Source organism: Ornithorhynchus anatinus, chromosome 6 (genome assembly GCF_004115215.2).
Source record: "Ornithorhynchus anatinus isolate Pmale09 chromosome 6, mOrnAna1.pri.v4, whole genome shotgun sequence".
Classification (NCBI taxonomy): domain Eukaryota; kingdom Metazoa; phylum Chordata; class Mammalia; order Monotremata; family Ornithorhynchidae; genus Ornithorhynchus; species Ornithorhynchus anatinus.
Genome location: NC_041733.1, coordinates 26,915,388 through 26,938,135, shown reverse-complemented (window position 1 = coordinate 26,938,135; position 22,748 = coordinate 26,915,388). Strand labels below are relative to the sequence as shown.

At 43.4% G+C, this 22,748-nt stretch overlaps 1 protein-coding gene across 3 annotated transcripts in view; it reads left to right on the top strand.

Annotated features, from left to right (window-relative positions):
- The first annotated feature begins 3,209 nt into the window (after positions 1-3,209).
- FGF13 (fibroblast growth factor 13) overlaps positions 3,210-22,748 on the top strand; it is a 335,613-nt gene continuing 316,074 nt past the window's right edge. Inside the window, exons 1-2 of one of the 3 annotated variants that reach the window (XM_007665951.4) lie at positions 3,210-3,382; positions 5,061-5,264. In XM_007665951.4, coding sequence (XP_007664141.1) covers positions 5,216-5,264 — 49 coding nt within the window. In that variant the 5' untranslated portion in view covers positions 3,210-3,382; positions 5,061-5,215. Of the gene's footprint in view, positions 3,383-4,977; positions 5,265-22,748 lie in introns of those variants that run through there. The other 2 variants (XM_029067813.2, XM_007665973.4) reach the window with 2 other exon arrangements.

Below are 22,748 nucleotides of genomic sequence, written 5' to 3'. Positions count from 1 at the left end.
TCCCTGCTATTGCATTTCAACTGTATTGCAAAAACCACTATCCCACACCTTGCGGAAGTCAGGCACGGAGCCAGAACAAACCAACCCCGATAACCTTCCCTTGGACTCCCACCTCCCCATTTAGGCCTCCTTGCCTTGACAGTCTTGGTCCAGTAAAATGATCTGCCCCAGCTGGTCTGCACTTAGAGCAACTTGGAAAGTAGAAGAACTTGGGAAGGAATTCAGTTTCACTAAAAATAGCTGCAATGTAGACCCTGTGACTTACCACTTTTCAGCTCACACAGACTTGAGCTGCCTTGAGCCTGGGGAACCTGGTAATTGCTACAGATACTCTTCTCACCCTATCCTTTGGAGAATTTGAGGAGTTTGGGGTGCTTTTTTGTTTTGCTTGCACCTAGCCACAGAAACCTGCAAACCTCAAAGACATGTGATGAGGACATGATCAAGGAGTCTTCTTCCCATGGCTGCCTGTGACCACTGGCACTTAAAGCCTCGATTCTTTTAATGATTTCAGCCCATGGTGTGATCTCTTTGTTACTCCCAGGGTTACAGTACGTCTACAGCATAAGGTAGGTAAAACCAGAGTCGGTTTGAAACCTTATGGGACTAGTTAGCAGTTTTACAATTTACCCACCAGGTTTCTCTACCAGTGGCCGGAGTTGGGATTGCGTTTATCAGAACAGAAGGAAGCAGCCTATACAAACCAAATCCTGTTATTCCCACACTCCTAAATCTTAGAAACCCTCAGACAACGCTCCCCTCTCCCCACTCCCACCCGATATCTAATGCTGCTGATGAGAAACGCTATTGCCAACTTCAACATCCACCCCGACCTCCCCACCCCCACGAAAATCAAACAGTTAACGGTTTAGCCTCTGCTCTCTTCAATGGGTTTCTTCTGGGGGTCTTACCTAGCCCTTGGCCAGGAATGCAGTTTAATTGTGGCATTTAAGTTCTTACTATGTGCCAGGCCCGTGGATACAAGCAAATCCAATTGGACACAGTCCCTGTCCCACATGGAGCTCACAGTCTCGATCCCCATTTTACAGATCAGGTTACTGAGGCACAGAAAAGTGAAGTGACTTGGTCAAAGTCCCACAGCAGACAAATGGCACAGCCGGGACTAGAACTCATGACTTTGACTCCCAGGTCCGTGCTCCATCCACTAGGCCATCCGTTGTCTGCATCGTGCTCTTTGTGAGTTTTTTCTTGGGGCGGGGGGAGTGAGTGCATCTTAATTTGGGGAAGGAGTGAACGAAAATGGGTCAACCAGAGGACCCTCGGGAGGGTCAATTCGGGCCCAAATCAGAGATCCCTCGGGGTCAGTTCTCTTGAAACAGTTCAGCTTCCCGACCCGGCTCTGGTAAGGGGTGAGGGTGGGCACCCAGCTCGGGGGAGATGAAACTACTTCTACTCTTGAAGCTTTCCAACTGCTCAAAATTGTTCAAGTATCCAAATTGTAAGCAAACACACCTGCCAGTGTGCCATGCATAATGATCTCCCCCACCCAGAGAGCAGCAGAGTGGGCCAAGAGTTCACTGCCCCGGCTCCAAACAAAGTCAACAGGACGAGTGTTGATCTGCGTGTTTTCCTCTCTGCTCCTCCAAGCCTAACTGCAAGCTAGCTAAAAGTTTTCAGCGACAAAATAACCTTTCACACTTTTACTTCTCTGCTTGTCTGCTTAGGAGACAGAAACACCTATTTTTTATAAAGGAGAGTACCGTCCTTGTAATACCCCGGAGTTCAGGACAAACTTTGATTCCAACTTTCAACCAGCAGTTTTTGGGAGCTCCTGCAGCAATTGCAACTTTGGGCCAAAGCCCTGCGTTCCGGGGATTTATCGGTTTCCCCTGCGACTAAAGCGGGATGAACAGCCTCTCCCCGCTGACACGGCGACTGGGGGTTGGAAACAGGCTGCAGAAGCCTTGCTTGCACCGAAACCCTCTGCTTTTCAGTAGAGGAGAAACGTCAGCATACTATTAAGTTGAATGGCTGCCACATGAATATACCTCTTTCCTGCAGAACTAGCTCCACTGACACACAGCCGATTTAAAGGGCTAGTGGTGACAGGTGCCTTAAACAAAATGGGAAAAGGCAGGACCTCAGATGGGGGGAGAAATGGGTCAAGTGAAAACGAGGAAAGGCAGGTCTAGAAGCCAAAATTGGGGCTATTGGAAGTAGTGGGATTGAATATTTTATTGCCCCATCTTTCCAAGTATTGGAAAGTGGTCAGGGCCCCTAATACAAGATAATGGAGAAGACATAATCAGACATAGATCAGTTTTCCCTCTGCTAGACTATTCTGCTTTGAGTATGAAGACGAAATAGATTGATTATCCAGTTTTTTCAGGAGAAGGGTCAACTTTTTTGGTAACATGTGACCATCAGGTTTTCTGCCTAGTTTAGACAGGGAAAGTGGTGTAGTCTGGAAGATTTAGGAGTTAGAGGTTCCTATTTGGTGCTCGAAGCTTTTGAATAGCCGCAGAAACTATTCATCATCTGATACGAGCCCGCTAATGAAAAGACTACTCGTCCTGGTTTAGCGACAAAGTAAAGTTTCTAAAATTGTTCTTTCCCAATTTCTTCTCCCCCCCCCCCAAATCCCCATCCTGTTCTCCACCTGTTACATGCCGACTCTCTTAGAGAAATGTTTTTCTTTCCCAAGGGCACTGATATTCATTAATGAATAAGGATTGAGCCAGCGTAATTTCATTTTGTCATCAACCGGATTATTATATGTTATTTGCAAGAAACCCGGGCACAGAGTTCCTCCAGGCTGAGGAAAGAGGCTTCAAATTGAGTTTAGGGGCCTGTCGACCTTTAACCCTGGCGACGGAGGCAGCTGCTGCTTCCCGTCCTGCTAACCGCAGCAGGCTCGTGTAATTAAGTTACTGCCTGGTATTCGGTAGGACTAATCCGTCTCTAAGGTTTCTTCGCCCGGTTGATGTCATTAACCAAACCGAATTAGCCAGAGCGGGGGGACACTGTTTTCCTGGGTGGAGAGGCCGTTATGTCTCCACTGATAACCTCAGTTGTCCGGTGTCTGGTGATAGGCGCTGTGCTGGTTGGACCCTGGCGTGCAATCCCATTACAAAGAATCCTGCAGCTCCGAGAGGAGCCCCCCAGTAGCTCGTGAACAGCCCCCAGCCTCCCCCTATTATTCTCCCTCCACGGCTAGCTGGGTTCCTCTTTTTTTTCTCTTTCGCCTCCTTTTCTCCCTCCTTCACCCTTCCTTAATAATTATTGAACCTGTATGTCCAGATTCCTCCTCCTTTCCGTCCCCTCTCTGCTCGGTGACGAGTGGAGCCCCCCTCGACGCTTGGATCCGACTTCCCCAGGGGCGGATAACGGCCTTCGTTCCCGGACGGGGATCACTGGCAAGGTGACTATCCTCCTTCACCGTCCCGGGCCGGTTGACACCCCCCAAGATGGTATTTTAAGAAAGGGAAAAGGCGGGGAGGAAGCGACGAGCGGCAGCAGCGGAAGGGAAGAAAGGAGAAGGACCGTGATATTCCCTCGGCTCCGGGGAGCCGCGAATCTCTCCTGTCCCTCCCTAGGACCGACACCTGCCTCTTTTCCCCCCCCAACTCCTCCCCGGGGATGTTGGGCTGGCAAAAGGCCTTTCAACTTGGAGCTTTCGGAGCTAAGGCGCCGTGGGCTCGTTGAATGTGGGGGCCAAGGGCGCACGGTGTAAAGCTGTTGCTCGCCGGAGCCCCCAACGTGTCGATTGCAACGAGCTCGTGCAACCCTGCAGCCGCAAGACCCGGCGGATGGGGAGAGGGGCTGGTTGGAGGGGGGTCCCCCATGGAGGGGGATGGTGGTCTTTGTCCCCAAAGTGAGTTGGGTTGGGGAAGGAGGGGAGGCAGGTGTCCTGGAGGCTCGGGGCGAGGACCGCAGGGAGCAGGGCTAGGACTCTGGAGGGCCACCAGACCCCTCCCCCTCCTCGCCCCCCATCTCTCCCTCGCCTTTCTCGGGTCTCTCCGGGCTATTTCCATCCTTCCCCCCCCCGGCCGAGGATCTGTTTTGTAGGGCACGAGTCAGAGGGTCCCGGGTTCCGATCCCGCCTGTGCCACTGGTCTGCTGCGTGACCCTGGGCCAGTCACTTCACCTCTCTGGGCCTCAGTGACCTCATCTGTAAAATGGGGATGGAGACCGTGAGCCCCACATGGGACAGGGACTTGTCCCCAACTTGATTTGCTTGGATCCACCCCAGCGCTTAGTACGGCGCCTGGCACATAGTAAGCGTTTAATGAATACCCTCATTAGCATTATTAGTTGGGTTGGGTCGCCCTCCCTCCCGTCCCCCGCCCCTTTCTGTTTCTATATAATGCGCCGCTTCTCTGGCCTCGCAGCCGATTGCGAGGAGGAGAAGGGGATCGAAGGACGGGATTTGGGTGGAGGGAGAACACAGGTAAGGGACACCGGCGTCCGGGACTGCCTCCACCCTGATGGCAGCTGGCACTCATCCCTGCTTATCCTATTGGGATGGGCTATCCATCTTGCCGTGAACTCTTTCTCCTTCCTCCCCACCCCCATTCGCTCCCACTTTCCTCCCTGCAGTGTAACAAGATCACACTTGGCTCGCACATGTTCAAACAGTGCTTGGCATATAGTAAGCGCTTAACAAGTACCATTATTATTATTATTATTGTTATTCAAATATTCCCCATCCCAGGCTGCCGCTGATTTTTAAGTGATTTTTTTTTGTTCTTTGGGGTGTCTCCCTCATCATTTAGGAGGACAGATTAGAGGAAAGCAGGGGAAAGAGAACCCCACCATCCCCCCATTTCACCAAAAAAAAAAAAAGCGCGATAAATCCACTCTTGGCGTCCAGCCCCTGACTCCGAGGAGGTGGGGAAGTGGGTACATTGTTTTATGGAGTTGCGCTTTTTCGCCTTCATCTGGCACGAGGTGGGAGGGGCAAGTGTCCACGCCAGAGAGAGGGAAACCGGTTTTGTCTCTCTCACTTCTTTAGGAAGGCGAGAGGATTCCTCCTGCGGATGCCCAAGATCTGCTGTTTCTCCTTCACCCTCTTTCCTTTCCTCCCTTCTCTTGTGTAGGCAGCGGCGGAGGTGGTGGGGAAAGCGGATTCCTCACTGGAGAGAGAGAGAGTAATTTTTGCTGTCAGGATTTGCCTTCCTAAAGACTCCAAGTCCGGCCGGATCTACGAGGGCTCCGGTCTCCTGGGGGAAATTTTACAATCAAACTGGGATCTATGAGTGGAAAGGTGATCAAGACCAAAGAAGAGAAAGATGCTTCAAAGGGTAAGCCCGTGGGAGTCTCCTCCTCCTTCCCCACTCCTTGCTTCCTCTCCCCTCCGGGGGTGACCTTAACTGGGCGAGGGAAAGGGGAAATGATCATCCGGGACCTCTTGTTGATTTTTATTTCGGGGGGTGTCTTAAAAGTCTTAAACACTTTTTTTTCTTTTTGTCCCCCTTCGAGCCATCTCCTCCCCCCTGCGACTCGCTCTCTTCCGCCTCTGTCCGGACTCTCATTGTCAGTAATGCGGGGGGATGGATGCTGCAGCTCCGAAGCGCAGGGAATTGAGGTGGCTGTGTGTGTGTGGTTGTATGCGTGTGTGTGTGTGTACCCGCTTGCGCTCACGCGTGCGTTTCAACAAATGGGTTGTTGGTGACACACTCAGGGAATTGCTCCATTCCAGGAACCCCATCCAGAACATCCCCCCAGCTCCCACCCCTAAATGAAAACAAAGAAGCAAACCCAAGGTGGCGTCCCCCACCTCCTCCACACTGCTGTCTTCGCCCACGGTTACGGGGGAGGTTTACTCGGTCCCACACTCTGAGTGGGAAGAGTAATCATCCTCCTCGCGCCCCCTGCAAGCTCCCCTTTGCCCGTCATAGGATGCTCTGAGCACCCCTCGGATGCCCCGGGGAGAACAAAGGCCTCTGTCCCTCCGAGTCCCCTGCGCGGCCTGGGCACTGAGCAGTGTGGAGGAGAGGGAGGGTGGGGGGCTGTGACCCACCCCGGAGCCCAGGAGAGGGTCATAGGGGAGGGGGCTTCGGGTCCCGGCCTGTGCCCCCCCCCCGACTGCTGAAGGGCAGCGTAGCCGGGCTCTGGGGGCACGAGAGGAGGGGCTCTGCCTGGGTCTTCCTGCAGCCCCCCACCCTACTGTTACCAGCCAGTGGATGGGGTTTGGCCGCTGGGTGTAAACCGGGTAACAATTGCCATGGAGACGGAGGTAGGGGGGACGGGGAGGAGTTGTGAGGAGTCGAAAATAGATTAACACCACAGTCTAGGGGCTGCAGGTACATGTATCCGCGGAACACAGAAGTAGGGGTACCCATCTGCGGGGTTGGAGGGTTTCTGGGTTCCCCCCAGGGATGCTTGCTCCGCCTTGGCTGCGCGGTTGAGGCTGCACCTTGTCCCTCCCGCAGTCGCTCCTGTCACTATCTGTCTCTGTTTTCCCCCACCCAGGGGTCCCAGCACGCCCCCACTCCTTACTTGCAAACTTGTCAAAGACTTAGGCCCCGGAGACTTGGTCCCTGTCTCTAAATAGACTTGTTCCCTTCCCACACGGGACAGGAGAAAACAATCTACGCATCGGCCAAGGACAAGACCGTTTTCCTGGGGTTAAATCCTTGCTAATTGCAGGTCGAAGAGACCTGCGGCCGTACTAAAGCTTGTTGCTTGTGGGAATTTCCAAGCTTGGAGAGGATCAGACTCTGAAAAGTTTAGGTGCTTGTGAGCATGAACTACGTTTGGAATTCACATTCTTCATGTGTACATGGTGTTCCTTAATATGTGTCTGTGTATTATTGACTCTAGGAATAGTCAGAGGTTTTATTTCCCAATGACTGCCGAGAGAAAACTGTAGTAGAAGTTGATTAAAACCAGGAAATTTTACTTTGAGAATGGCTGTGCTGTAAATTTTTTCAAGTAATCAGCATTTCCTAGTTCCTGTCTTTGCACCCTTTTTTGTCACATTTTAGTTTTTCATTAGGTCTCCGGACTATTTTTTTTTAAATCATTGTCTGAAATATGCTATTTTCCAGAATGGTTTGGTAAATCAAAACATGGATCACCAGGTTTCTGTAAACATATAGGGAGACTTTTGCTATTCATGTATCATTTCCTTTCTTTGAATCATCACTTTATAATTTGGAAAGCAATACTTCCAGTAAATATTCTGCAATTAGAAATTTGGATGGTAACTGGAATGTATAAAGTTACTTATAGTAGTTAGTATTAGTTTACTACTAATGGGTAAGGCTAAAGACTGCCAGCTGATGAGTTACAGTAAGAAAATACTTATTCCAAATGGTAAAGTGCTTGTGAGGTCACATTCCCCCAACACTTAAACAAAACCAACACATCATGCCATTCAAATTCATATGTTTTATTAGTAACCCTGAAAATAGTCCAGTTTTCTTGAGCAATTAAGTGCTGTGTTATAAAAATGATTTATATTCTACTATGCTATAGTGCACTACCAAGTCCGCAAAAATTTGGTAAGTTTGATAATGTCTAATGCAACAACTGATACAATTCTGTGAACTTTTCAAATAAAGGTAAAAATGAAATTTATGTGAAAAATGTATTTTCTTTAAGGGAATGTGGACAACTGCATGTCCAGTTGAATGAAATTTTATTAGACAGTTGAAATTTTTTGCCTGTGATCGTTAATGATAGTTGACTAAATGGTTATAGTCTGCATTTGAGACTCTAAGTGAGGTGTGTGTTTTTTTAAACAGACTCCCTTTAGGTATTTATGCTATGCGTGAATCTTAAAATTGGCAGATGTGAACTCCTCATGGAGTTAACTCTTGAAGAGAAAAAACTAAGCCTCAAACCCCCCTGCCCCAAACTCAATATATGCTTAAATAGGTTTTAGTGGCTCACTTGAGCTAAAACTTTGTGCTTTAGAGAAAATTGTATTCATGGTTTATGGGGAAAGAATGACATGACAGAAACTAGAAAATCAGTCAAGTATTTTCTCAATGAATAAAAATGAAATGGTCTGTCAATTTCCAGGAAGCAAAATATTTATTCTGATGTTTCTCAAAAGAGCAGTTCATCACCAAGCAGTTTTATGAGTTAATTGGTTGTTGCTATCATAGAGCAATGTACTGAGAGCCTGACCTCTTGCTGAATTACAAGCGACGATTCTTCAGTAGTCCAAGAAGTTGGGCACTTGTTCCCATATGTTTTGGGACCCAAGCTGGGTAAAAAGTACTGCTTTTTCTGCCATTCACAAGAAAATGGCTTTTGTGGTTACCGAATAGGCATATCAAGATCCACATACCATGTGGCAGTAGTCATGACCCTGTGGTTTGCAATAGTTTTTGTTGACTTCCTGTGGATTTACTCTGGAAGCAGGTGTTTACCTGCACCTGACATAGGAAGTCATGTGCTTGGTGTTCCTTTATAGCGCTAACAAAGAAAAACCTCTGGGATTGAAATTGCTCAGAGAATGAAACCTTCTGAAACATTGGGCGCTGTGGGAGACTTGCCCAGTTTGGGCTGGTGTCGTTTTACTGTAAGTGTTGTTTTCTTGGAGTTTAACACTTCATTTATCAAGTTTCTTTTTTACAGACATGATTCGTTGTAAGCCAACTGGGTAAGAATCGCCTCCTCTCTTTTGGATTGCTTTTAAAGTGCTGCTGGCACTCCATAAATGATTAGCATTAGTGAGGTGGTTGCACAACTTGCTTCTTTCTCCCACATCTCTGTGGAATTGCTCTAAATGCAGAGCACCACTATGTAAATCAGTTACAAACATTTCCGATACATGGAGAGGAATTTTCTCCAGTTAATCCCACCCTGTCCCCAACCAGCCTGAAAAATCCAAAACCCATTCACCTCTCTTGACATGTTCTTATTATTTTAAATAAGTACATAACTTTATTCCTTGTCTTCTCTCCCCCATTTCAAAGTTTCCTTAAAGCAGAGAAGTGTCCCATTTTTAACCCAGAAAAGTGCCTAGTGTGTCTAATGGTGGCTCAAGAAATATTTGTTGGTTGACTGAAGGATAGACCGAAACTGCTTACTTTTTCGTAATTATTTTTATATGGCCTCTTTGAGTAAAAGTATATGTGGAGAAAGCTGTAACTAAAGGGAAGGAATCCATGGAACAAATGTGAACGTAGGGTTCCGTCATCCAACCTAGAGTGAGGATAGAGTTAGTTGAGGTCTTATGCCAAAAGTGCACATTATACTGAGACGAAGAATTGGAAATGGGCTAAGAGTTGGGTCCATGTTTGCTGGTTATTATGGAGAAGAGAGCTCCAGATAAGAAGTAAAGTGCTAAAAGGAAGTTGACGGTGAGAGAGAGAGAAGAACGAGGCAGAGTAGGTTGGTTTGAGAGGAGTAAAGCTTGTGAGTTGGGACATGGTGGCTGATGAGTGAGGGCAAGTAGGGGAAAAAGATTTGATTGCCTTAAAAGCAGTGGTAAGGAGCTTATGCTTGATGTGAAGAGGAGTGGACAGCCATTAAAAAAAAAATTTGAGGAGCAGGGAGATGGGCACAAAATGATGTTTTAGAAAAATTATCCTGGTTGCAGATGAAATATGGACTGGAGAGACTGGAGGCAGGGAAATCTGTGAGAAAGTTGGTGCAGTAGTCAAGTTAGAATGTGACAACTCTGCCTTATGTTTCACGCTCTGCTTAACACAGGGAGACCATTCAAATAGCACATGTAGTACTGTGTATGTTCTGTAAGTAAGTTCAATAAGACTTTTAGAGATCCCATTGCTTTTGATGTTGTAAACCTTGAAAGACATTTCATAGATTAAACATTTAAAAGAAATACAATATTAAAACATCCAAAGAAAAATTCTACATGCTCTTAAACTGCAGTTCATAGCAGCTTCAGATGTGTACACACACAGAATCAATTATGTGGCGTTTTTGTTCATAATTACAAAATAAACACATCTACAGATCTCACCAAAGGTCTTTCAGACATCCCTGATTTCAAAGCCTTGATTTTTTTTTTTTGTTTTTTGTTACTGTCTGTAAAGTAGATTTCATTCTTACTGTCCCTGGGGTTTATTTAGCGTAGCTCACCTTCCTCACTTGAAATATCTTGGACTTCCCAGCACTTTCAGAATCCTTGTCGAGGCTGATTTCGGTTCATTCAATTATATTTATTGAGTGTTTTTGTGTGCAAAGCACTGTACTAAGCGCTTGAGCACTATACTAAGGCGGTGTCTCCATAAGACAGGTGATTTCCTGAAAATTCTTGTTTGGCTCAAGATTCTCCATCTGAACTGTCCTTATTCATGGGTCTTGGCTGGATTTTAAGACCTGTTAATAATCTGATTAAAAAACGGGTCATTAGGAAAGGCCCTTTTTTGTTTGTTTTTAAATGGAAAACAGCCCTTAGCAGTGTAGAAGACAGCAGCCCAGTGCTTCGAAGTCTTTGATAAGACAGAACTGGTTCCCATAGCTAGGAAATAGAGACCTAATTGTAGTCCTAAAATCCTCTCCAAACCACTTTTTGGCTTTTGGGTAAACCCAGTCTGAATGCCCAGTCGAAGGGACAACTTTAAGACATATTTTCTGCATAGATCTTTGTATTGTCTTATGTTGTGCATAGGTAATGTTAATTTGGCAAATATGATTAAGTATGAATTCCAGCGATCTTCTTGTACAAATTCCAGACTCGTGTGTTTTATTTCAAGTTTTCTCTTAAAGTAATTCATAATGTTTAGAGTGGGGATTAAGATTGGAATTGTGTCTACCTTAATTATCAAAAAGTGTTATATTACATTTAATATTATGTATTAAGAATCAGGTATGAGTTTTAATGAACTGTCAGTATGGCAACAGATAGAAGCCAAATCCTAATTATGATATGTTGAATATTATTATAAAGCATCTTTCATTAACTAATCTTTCCATGGGTCTCAATTTTTTTAGGATAGTTTAGTTATGGGAAGGTGATGATGTCAATGGCCATTTATTGCTCTTCCTCTTCTTCACCTCATCCTTCCCTACTACCCCAGAGAAGGTTAAAGGCATATTCAATGATTTTATTTAATTTGGCAACAGGTTTGGATGCTGTTGGCCAGGAGTTTTCTGTTGACATTTGCAGACTCAAGTATGGGGTGAGCAGGGTTATACTTCTTTGGTGTACTTCATTCTTCTGGAACTGTCTTGAAGCAGTTTGATTAAAGTGCTTATTTGCCCCAAGGACTGCCCTAGATGGGGCATTTTTGTCACTCTACCTTAGGACATTCGATACGCAACGAGTGCTTGGGAATGTTGGAGAAGGGGGAAAGGCTTATTTTTGATTTACAGTGAAAATTGTATACTGATGATCACCAACTTTAAAAGCCCCGGGCCACAGAGGCCATCCAATTTTCTAGTACAGATCTTATTATTAGTGTATTTAAGCACTTACTGTGTGCCCAAGTACTGGGCTAGACACAAGTTAATCAGATTGGACCCAGTCCCTGTCCCACAAGGGTCTCACAGCCCAAATAGGAGGAAGAAAAGTTGTGAATTCCAGTTTTACAGATGAGGAAACTGAAGCCCAGAGATATTAAGTGATTTGTCCACAGCAGGCAAGCATTAGAGCTGAAATTAGAACTCAGGTTCTCTGCCTCCCAGGCCCAGTGGTCTTTCCACTAAACCACACTTCCTCCTCACATGGGGTGATAGCTGCTGCTTTGAGCAGTACTGGAGTAAACCAAAATTCACCTTCTGTTGTGAAGGATTAAAACTTGCCTCTCAGTATTAAAGACAGGGTTTTGATACCCCCTTTCATTCCCTTTTGGTTTAGAAATAAAAGTTTTCTAATATGAAATCGTCTCCAAAACTCATCCTTCTGGATCCAGTGGACTGGGCCACTGCAACATAGTCTTCATGGGGCTACCTTTTAAGTGTAAGGGGCTTTGAAGTTTGTCAGTGAAGCGCTTGGTAAAATCAGATTCCCCTGCAGGATTGCTTTCTGAAGCCAATTTATACGCTGTTCTAGACTGGGCATTTCTAAGTAGAACATTGATGATTTCCTAACCCCGTTGTCCAAATTCAGTACCCGGTTCTCATTCTGGCTCATACTCTCATTCATTCATACCATACTCCTCTGTCTTTCTTTCTTCCCTTGTCCCCCATCTCTTTGTCTCTTTCTCTTTTTCTATGACACTCCTGTAGTATGTGGCAACACATATATCAGCTTCTCAAAACTAGTGAAGTTTCTTAGGGCTAGTTCAGTGAAGGGTATGCATGTCCATTATTTTGTTCTTGTTGATGCAATCAATTTGGGTTTAAGACCAACCTGAGAATTTTTTTTTCATTAAAAAAATTTAGCCTCAAGGAGGAGTCCTTTGCTGACTGGTTATATAAGTAGTTTTAAATGGAAACATAAGAGCATGAGGTTTATTTTTTAAAAACTATGCTGCTTTCAGTTAGATAATATTTCCAAAAATATATCATGCTAACATAGACACACTCCTTGAACAAGCATATTAATTATAGTTCTTAAAGTTGGATATCATGTAGTGCTTATCTGTGTCACAGAGAACTTAAGTTTAATAGCGCCAATTAAAAATGAAGTGTCTATTTCATGGATTCAGGTGAGTTTAATTACAAACATGAGCTTAGTTTCTTTACATTTATTTAAGCAATGCAGTCAGATTTTCCACATCTGTAATTGTAAATGAGTAAACAGAATTCTTAAAGCATTTTTGATGAGATGAAGTAAACACCACAACTTCATCTGGCTAGTTTCTATTTCGCTTTATTATGCCTAAAGATGGCTTGTCTCTACACTATCTTTCAGCCACCATTATCTGAATGTACAGAGTTTTGACCTGCTTATTTTTCCTTTGGTTTTATACAGGTGTATTTTTTTTCATCTTCTCTTTGTGTGTGCAGTGTACATTAGTTCTTCCAAGAGCTCTGTCTTTGCTTTGGTTTGTTTTTTTTTTGTTGTTGTTCCTGTTTTGTTATTTCTGAGACTCACTATAAGAAAGGCTCTGCTGAAACAAAATAGTTGGGGGATGTACTTATCAAAAACTGTATTTGTTTTCCAAACAGCCGCAGACCAGAGCTTGGCTTTGTGAAATTTCATGAAAAATGCCTTTCACTTACTTAGCCGTCATTTATCTGGCAGACGTTATTGTTCATCGTAGGCCTGAGTGTGCTAATAAACTTGTGATGAAAAGCCTGCTTAAAAAAGAAACGCTGAAAAGTTGTGACCCTGGAGGTGAAACTTGGTTAGGAACCACCCAATCCTAAGCACTGACAAAGATCCTCTTAGCTAGGTCGAAGAGGAGCCCAATTCCAAGTTTGAACAATTTTCATTTTAATTCAATTACATTTCATGCCAGACCTGGGTAGGTATTGATAGCCTGGTCTCTCAACAAAGTGTATGTGGAAGGAAGACAGGCAGTAACTTCAGGGAAGGCATAATGAAGCCAGCTGGCCTCGCTTTTTAAAATGGCTCTGAGATATGAGACATGAGTATTTTAGGATAATTAACAACAGAGAGCACTAATCCCTGTCACGTGCATTTGTTTGAGGGGCATTGCAGAGAGTGTTGAGACAAAGTTCAGGTGCTGACATGATGAACTTGTTTAAGCTACCTATTAAACAGCTACTGTGAATGGTGCATTAGCTACATGGTCACAGTCAGAGGCAGTCTTCAAAAGCATTACCATTTATCAGCTATTTTCACCTTATTTCTTTCAGTGAAATACCTTCTTCCAAAGAAATCACAACTGAGCCTAAAACCAACCCATTAAAAACATTAAAAGCCCACATATATTTCAAATTGGACCCGAACTCGTAGTTTGCCAACCAAAATATTTTTCTTTCTATTCTCGTGTATGTTAATCCACTTTTAGCTTTTCAGAAATTGGAATGTTAGAGAGCCCAGCCCACTCAAGGCAATGTGTTCTCTCTGGCAGAGCTTTTTTGGGGGGATGAGCAGTGACAGACCAGCTGAGTTGGAACAAAGTGACTAGGAATGAGTGGAAAACTGAAGATGACCTTGCAAACTACCACAGCATGTGGAGGCGGGGATAGTCAAAAATGGATCTGAAAAATCTGGAAGGGGACTTAGGAGAAAACAATTCTCAAAACTCCAATTTAATAATTGTGGCATGTTAAATGGTGGTTATGTGTCAAGCATTAAAAAGCAGCATTGCCTAGTGGAAAGAGCAAAGGCTTGCGAATCAGAGGACCTGAGTTCTAATCTCGGCTCTGCCACATGCCTGCTGAGTGACCTTGGGCAAGTCACTTTACCTCTCTGTGGTCATGGGTTCAAATGCCGGCTAAGCCTCTTGTCAGCTGTGTGACTTTGGGCAAGTCACTTCACTTCTCCGTGCCTCAGTTACCTCATCTGTAAAATGGGGATTAAGACTGTGAGCTCTACGTGGGACAACCTGATCACCTTGTGTTCTCTCCAGCACTTAGAACAGTGCTTTGTACATAGTAAGCGCTTAACAAATGCCATTATTATTATTATTATTATTATTATTATTATTATTAAATCCTACTCCCTCCTACTTAAACTTTGAACCCTATGTGGAACAGGGACTGAATTACTGTGCCCAACCTCACTTGTATCTACCCCAATGCTTAAAACAGTGCTTGGCACACAGTAAGTACTTAACAAGTACAATAATTATTATTATCAAGCACTGTATTAAGCGCTGGGCTAGATACAAGATAATCAATTCTGACATGGTCCCTGTCCCTCACAGTCTAAGTAGAAGGGAGAGCAGGTATTGAGCCCTGTTTTGCAAATGAGGAAACTGAGATGGGAGTGAAGTGACTTGACCAAGGTCACAAAGTAGGTAAGTCGCAATTTGGGGTTTGAGAGAGCAGGGCTGGAGCAGGCATTTATTGTGGCTACAGGCAAGCTGGCACTTGATGGTCTGGGGAGAAGAGAGCTGGCCCGTGAGCAGAAGTTCTTACAGTTCTGCTGTATTCGCACACCTTGAGCTTTCTGAATCCATCACCACCCTGACTTCGGTCCAGGAAGGGGATCGTTTAATCAATAACCCGTTTTTATTGAGCCTTTAAGGAGTAGAATTACTGAAATGGATGAGTAGCTCTGCTTTTCCAACTATTCCTCTCTGGTTCTCCCTGGGGCCACAGTGCCACCTCGACCTGGTTTGTCAATCATACACACAGTTTGGGCCAGGGAGAGAGGCATCATAGAGGCTCTGCTATTCAGAGGAAGCCTCAGGCGTCCTGGAAACAGTGGCCCCTTCAAACTGGCATCCTCAGGCACTGCCCATTTTGCCTGCCCCTAAAACTGGCTATGGGAAAGGGAGAAGTGAGATAAATTACATTTATACAGTGCACATATTCATGACAGAGGGTGACCTGATTTCTAGCGAATAGCCCTTGGAATCCTGACAGAAACATTAAATAAATATATTTCTTATACTGTTTCATAAACCAAACAAAATAAAATATCTGACCGATGGGGGAGGGAACACATTTTAAAGAACAGCAGGCACCAAGTAGAAGCACAGTCTAAGCCCACTATCTACAAACCTGAATCAGAAGCTGAATGTCTTGGAAAATTTTGAGTACCGTACTCACTCTGGTGACCTGACAAACTTAGGTGGGAGACATTGAGCTTCCTCACCTTATTTTGTGCTTATTTTCACCTTAAATTTACCTCATTTTCCTCACCTTGCTAAGTGTAAGTTGCGTATTTGACACTCCAAGAAGTGATGGAGGGGACAGGATTTTGACCTTGGGGGAAATTCTGACACCTGAATGTTGTTCTTTCCTGGGGTGCCTCAGCTTGGTCTGTTGCCTTTCATACAGTATAATTACTGCAATTATATATTAGAGGCTCTCTGCCTTCATTTCCTTAAGGATTTTAGTGCTAAGTATTTGAAGTCGTGAATTTGTTAAATTTATTTGGTTTTCATAATCTTGCAGTACATATGAAGTTTATTTAAAATGCCTGATTGCACTGCTAGCATTCTTTAATTGGCTTTCTCTTTCTCTACTCCAGTTAACAAAGGGTGGGAAGGAATCAGAATCCTTCCACCATTTATTAACATACATTTAGCCTATATGAGGGATCCATAACTTTACCTGGCAAGATCTAATTTCCAATAAATCCACCCAAGCTTCCATTGATTACAAGATTCTAGATGGATCTGGGATTTTTGTGGATGGGTATCACTAGTATTCTTAGGATATTTTACACTAGCTGCCATGACTAAGTTAATTTGTGGGTTTGCCCCTCACACACTAGAACATTTTCCAGAAATCTGCTTGCCTCCTTTCACAGAATCACACTGATCTGCAGACAAATATTCTGAAAGGTTGCATTTCTTCATTTCAGATGAAAAAATTTGCATTCAATTGAGGTTTTGATGCCCAAGCTGTAAGCTTGGATGTTAAAACCACAATTTTAAAATGAGGAATTCAGTGTTCATGCATAAGGCCATGCAGCTTCATCACTTCTTCTACTGTGGACCTTTGGTTGGAAAAAATGAACACTTTCTGGTTGAGATGGAACTGGCCTGAACTTGGCTCCAGTGTTAGAAAAGATCTTAGAATGGGTGTTCACAGTGGGTTTCTGGAGAGTCCCATGTACCTACCCCACCCCCATTTAACTCTGGCCACAGGGCCTTGGGCTTCAGTGTTTTGGTGTTTTGGGTTTGTGGTGTTAGTGTGTGGGGGGAGAACAAAAGGGGTTGGTAGGGTGAGAGGTTCAAATATCCTTTTATTCTGAGCACTTCTTTTATCCTTCAGACTTGGCTACAGTGATGGCAGCAACAGAAGTGCAGTAATTACTTCATGGAGCTTATGATTGAATGGAGCTGAGTGGTAAGTGGTGGGAAGAAATCTGTTCTTCCATCACTTAAATCATCCATTGGGATTGTTCTCTGCCACTCTTCAAGGGAAGACTGCCAATGGGTGGCAGAAGTGTCAAAGAGTTGGGATTAGGAACTGTTGTGGTCACCTGGTATTGGTCAGTATGGATGGGAGGTCTGTGTGTGTGTCTCCCCACACAAGCATATTTCACATGTGAACTTTCTGTATGTGTTTATATGTCTCTCCATTTCCCCTTCTTGTTTGTGTTTATCTCCTTTCCCGTCTTACTGCTGCCCTCTAACAACAGTATCTATTGATACTTAGGCAATTGGTCTTGATAGCCTGATTTAAGTAAACCTGGTCACTTTAACCCAATCTAAGATCACTAGAGATTGAGCTATGAAGTTAAAGCCAACATTAGTACAATCATGAATATACTAGTTTTGCTTCCAACTCCATTCCATTTCCAGTTTGGGATTGGCTCAGTTTGCTGCTGCATAAACCATGATGGGACTTGGGCCATATCAGTTTGGCCTAGATAATGGATTTCTGCCCATTTAAAAGTTGAATAGCAGATTTAACCCTTGAATTCTGGGTAATGAGTGAGAGCAAAATTCTAATTTTCCAAGTAGTGTTAGATATTTGTAATATGAAAAAAGTATAAAATTAGTAGTAGGCTATAATCTACTCTCTACTAAAGAAGAATATGACAATGTGGTGCTCCTATTTCTATTTTGAATATGCTGGATTGTGAAATGAGGTTGTATTAGTTAAGCTAAGAGGTAAAAAAAAGTAATAGGAACAAAGTACTAGAAAGGTTCTAAAGGTTTTCTTGGATCCAAATTAAAGCTATATTTAGACAAATACTTGTCTGGTGATGGTCTTTCAGATGCTAAGACTCCGAGTGTTTTCTTTTCTTCATATAAATATTTGTGAATTTTGCATGAGTTAAGATGTTAGGTTTTTTCAAATCTCTGCACTTACTATTTTTTGTCATGTCCCCCAGGTGGTATTCAATGATGCCTAGACTCAATCCTGCTCTCTTGGCTAATTGATCCTCATCTCCTATTTGTATAATTTGCCTTGTCTTCCTAAATGCAGCCCAGAAAAATCATTCTTATAATTTAGAAAGTATCTTAGACTGACATCTTAGAAAAAGGGGACATTAAACCAGAGAGAGAGAGAGAGAGCACAGTCTAACGGCCAGGACTCAGAAATTGCAGTTTAGTTCTAATTCTGCCCCTGAGATGCTTTCACTACATGTAAGTCACAGCCAGTACTGAGCATCAGCTTCTTCATCTGTGAAATGTAGATGTTAAATCTTAACCTTGAGCTATCTGTGTGGTGAGGATTTGTGAGAGAGTGTCGATGAAACACTTCTGAATACTTTCAAAGGAAAGTGCATTATAAACAGTAAGGCGGTATTATGTTAATAGTTTGGATGCAGTTTTCCTTCCCGTCAGCTTCACCGATTTCATAGATCTGAAATGTTATCCAGAAACCTACCCCCAATAATTTGTTGTTGTTGCTGGTGCTTAAAAATGATCTCCTACCTAAATGGAAATAATAGTGGTAGAATGTGGCCGATTGCAGTATGCTTTATTTCTACAACAAAAAATCCAGATAACTTAAATACCAGTCACAGGAAAAGTATTTCAAAAAAAATCTTGATAGTTTTGAAAAGAAGGGGTATATTAAATCAAAATGGGAACCTGAAATAAGATGTGCTGTTAACTCTGAAATACCATTTAGAGCTGCTTTGGGAAAACTCTTTCAATTTTGGAATCTCAGAATTCTCCAAGGCTTTCACTGTGTTGGCCAGAAAGAAATCAGATTCCCAAATAATAATAAAAACATCAGGCTGGGCTTGAGTAGCACTGAGGCTAGAGCAGGATTTTTCTTAAATGATTTTCTGGTAGAAGACATCAGGCCTGGTGGTAAAGAAATTGGAGACCTAGCTGTCACCTGGTTCATGGAATCCCCAATTGGATTTCTGGCTCCGATGCTCAGCTCTCGAAATTTTATTCACTCCCTCGCTAAAGCAGGGTCAGAAGAGACTGAAGCTGCAGCAGCATGGGGCTTTGGCTCTTAGAACACCAGGGTACCTGTCATCTCTTCCCCCCACCCCGGGCCACCCCCCCCCCCCCCCATCAGGACCCTACCCTACATGGGTCTCATAGACCAAGGAGGAGGGAGAAGAGATTTTGAATCTCTATTCTGTACATGTGAAAACTGAAGCATGGAGAAGTTCAGCGACTGGGGCTCATTTTGTATTTGTTTTTGTTCTTGTGTTCATATGTTATTTGTCTTTTAAATCTTACTCGTGTGCCTGAGCAACCTCCCAACACCTCTTGTATATTTTGAGCCCCGCGGAAGGCCAGGAACTGTATTTTACTTATCCTTTATTTTACTCTTTTCCAGGGTTTAATATAACTTTTTGCACTCAAAAGGTGATTAATAAATTTTATTTTATCAATGAAGACCTAAATAAAGTGTGCAGGCAACTTTTCAGATGCAGATTCTAATTGTATTTTAAGGTCACAATCAGTTCAGCTGAATCCTTCAAAATATGGATTTTTTTTTGTTTATAGCCTTTGCATAAACCAAGTTTTAATCTCTGCAAAATTTAAATGACCTGTGTTCACAATATGAAAAGAAAAAAATTACATCCTTAACTGTGAATTCTGTTTTTTGAATTTTGGACTTTAGAGATTACCTAACCTGGGCCCTAATCTAAGGAATATGAGCACTGTTGCTGCCAGTTCTGATTTCATTTGAGTCAAAATAGCCTTCTCTGTTTAGAGGAAGTGAATCCCATGAGTAACAATCTGAGGAATTGAGTGCTTTTTTTCCCCCCTCCTCAAACTCTTACTCCATTGTGGAGGAGGATTAATATTAGTGTTTATTGGCACATCTCAAGAGCTTTATCCCTCAGAGATATCTGGGCTTAGACTGTGTTTGAACTTTGCCATAAAACTAAACCAAAGAAGCTTGTCCATGCATTGGTGAGTTTACAAATCCCAGAGGCAGCTTTGGTGGTCCCGACAAGGTATACCGCTACGTGGAATTTTAGAGTATCTTACTCATTACTAGGTCACACCACATACCAACTGCCTTATTTAGGTAGGTGGACAGAGTGATATATAAAGAATAATCATATTAGACTCTTTGCTTCTTTGCTTCAATTTTTTCCTGCATTTTCCTGTCATCTGAAATTGGGCTCTCGTTAGATATGAGCCATATGGAAGAGACTCATTTTTCCCCAAGAGATCTTCATTTGTGAAAAGATTTTCCATCCCAGAAATACATATTTCTATAACGTGTCTAAAGAGAAATAAAGTAACTTATACACATCATTAGTTGTAGCAGTATTAAGTGCCCAATTGGCATTTTCTCAGTGCATGATTGATTAGATGCCTTCAATCGATCTTGAGCTGCTTAAGAGAGAGCCTGATTCCTGATATGAGTATATTTCCCAGTGGTCTTTCATTGATCTCCCTATTGTCTTTAAAGTGCCCAGTGACTTTGGTGGTGGGGCAAAGTTTCCTGGGTAGGCAGGAGGTGAGGCAGTGTGACATGATAGGTCATGTGGAAATGCAGCTCCAACTCCAGTCAAGATTGGAGATGACTTCCCTGGGAAAATCCCATTGGCTGTTTAGAAAGCAAGACCTAGGTTTGAGCTCCTGTCAAATGGCCTGTTTAGTCCTCTCTGACACCTTGCTGACACCTCTTCCCATTCCCAGTCTCTTATCCACCACTCACTTCACTGCCTTTCTTCGCTGGTTCTCGTTCTCACATTTGCTTATCTTTGTTCCCGACTCTCTTGTCAGTTTCCACCCACTTGATCCAAGAAGGTAACAAAAACTATTTAAAACACTGGGAACTGGGGAAACGGGAGGAGGAAGGAGAAGAAAGTCATAGTGGTACAGAGTAGCATCCATTCTTGAAACAGTATGTGCCTTTGCAGGTGGGTATCTTAATCCAGTAACTAAATAGAATTGGCCATTGTATATGGCATTGTGTGAGAGGGCCCGGGAGACTATAATAAATGTAGAAGACAGAATATCCACCTTTGAGGAGCTTATAGTTCCAAAGAGGATTTAAACTGTGTATTGTGCGACTAGTCATTTCTAAGCCCCATTCCTTTAGTTTTTCACTCTATGTTTTTTTCTCCCTCCTCCTGCTCACAGGAAGAAATCTGACTGAATAAAAACATGTATGAGTAGAAATGGACTCTCATCACTTTTGCTGCAGAAGATGAGTAATAGTCTGTCTCTTGAAACGATGAAAGAACCATTTCTCTGAATGAGAAAAATATCATTCAAAGTTACAGAAAGTTAAAGGAAATATAACCGCAGGGCCAAAAAGGGACTAAAATAAGGATAGAAGAAATTACATAATCCGTGGCCATTCCATTCTGACTGGCTCATCTTTGATTTTCTGTAATCTACTGTCTATCCTGTGCTTTACCAACTACTTCAGTCCTTCCCTTCATCTGGATGAGAATCCTCAGATTTCCTATTTTCACACACACTGAGGCCATAGAACAGAGGCAGATAATAATTAGGGGAGCTTTTTGAGGGTTCCCTTTTGAAAGGCTTGATCAATTTACACCCTAGAAAATCTTTCATCAATGGAACATTAGTTTTTCCATAAGTTATAACTACAGCATACTTTTAGAAAAATTTTTTTTCCAGCACTATAGCTGGAAATGTCTGTTTCCCTGATATTGGGTAATTTTACCCAATGTTCAACATTAATAAGAAAATCAATCAGAGGCATTCACTGAAGGCCTACTGTGTGCAAAGCACTGTCCTAAGCACCGGGACAGGACTATACAATAGAGTTGGTAGGCACGATCCTTGCCCTCAAGTAGCTGATTGAGCCATTGACTGACTATTGTCCTGATTTGCACATTTTAATTTTTTATGATTTTTAAGTATTAATGTGCCAAGCACTGGGATAGATAAAAGCTAATCAGATTGGACACATTCCTGTCCCATATAGGGCTCACAATATTAATCCCCATTTTACAGATGAGGTAACTGAGGCACAGAGAAATGAAGTGACTTGCCCAAGGTCACCCAGCAGATAAATGGTAGAATCGGATTAGAACCCAGGTCCTTCTGACTCCCAGGCCCATGCTCTATCCACCAAGCCATGTTGCTTTACATTTCATTTTCTTTGTCTTGAGAAAGCACTGATTTATTTGTTGTCTTTAAAGTTTCTCATCATGGTTACCCTTTCCTTCAAATATTTAGCAAATTCATTTGAGATTCCAGCGTCGCTCACCATCTGCTTCATTCTCCCAATCTACAGTTCCTTAGAGCACCATTTACCACATTGCTTTCACAAATAACTATATGAGGGGTTGGCAACCTTTTGGTAGAGGGACCAAGTGAAATGGAACTTTTGAACAGTTGATGTTTCAAAACCCAAAGCATTCAACTTAGACAAATTAGCATAGTTTACTTCATTGTGGAAGTGTACTTTTGAGATTAGAAAAATTTAAAGTTAATGTCCTGAACTGCCATTTTCTAATGGGACTTTTGAGGGAGGGAGAAGAGGGAAAGAAGGAAAGGGGAGGGGGAAATAAACTTGAGCGGAGAGAGGAGATAGACAACAAAGTTATGTTTTGGGGTTTTGTTTTTTTTCTCATTTCCAAAGTGCAATGTCCACCATTTTGATCATGTCCACTAACCCCTTTGTGTCACCTCTACTTAGGAGCTCTGGACCCGGCATGCCTGGGGGTGAGGCGGAGTGAATCTTCTTCTCCAGTGCCTATGGAACCACGATAAATTCACTTGGTGTCTCGCATGCATGCTGTTCTTGTCCTCTCCCTGCTGCTTACCTGCCCTGCCTGTAGTCCACCCACTGCTGTCATAGGTGCTCACGGCACCCGGGTGGTTCGGTGCTCACGGCACCCGGGTGGTGTGAGTGGCCCCCTACCTGGCTTAAATGGTGTAATCGGTTTTGGGTTCCTGCCTCTT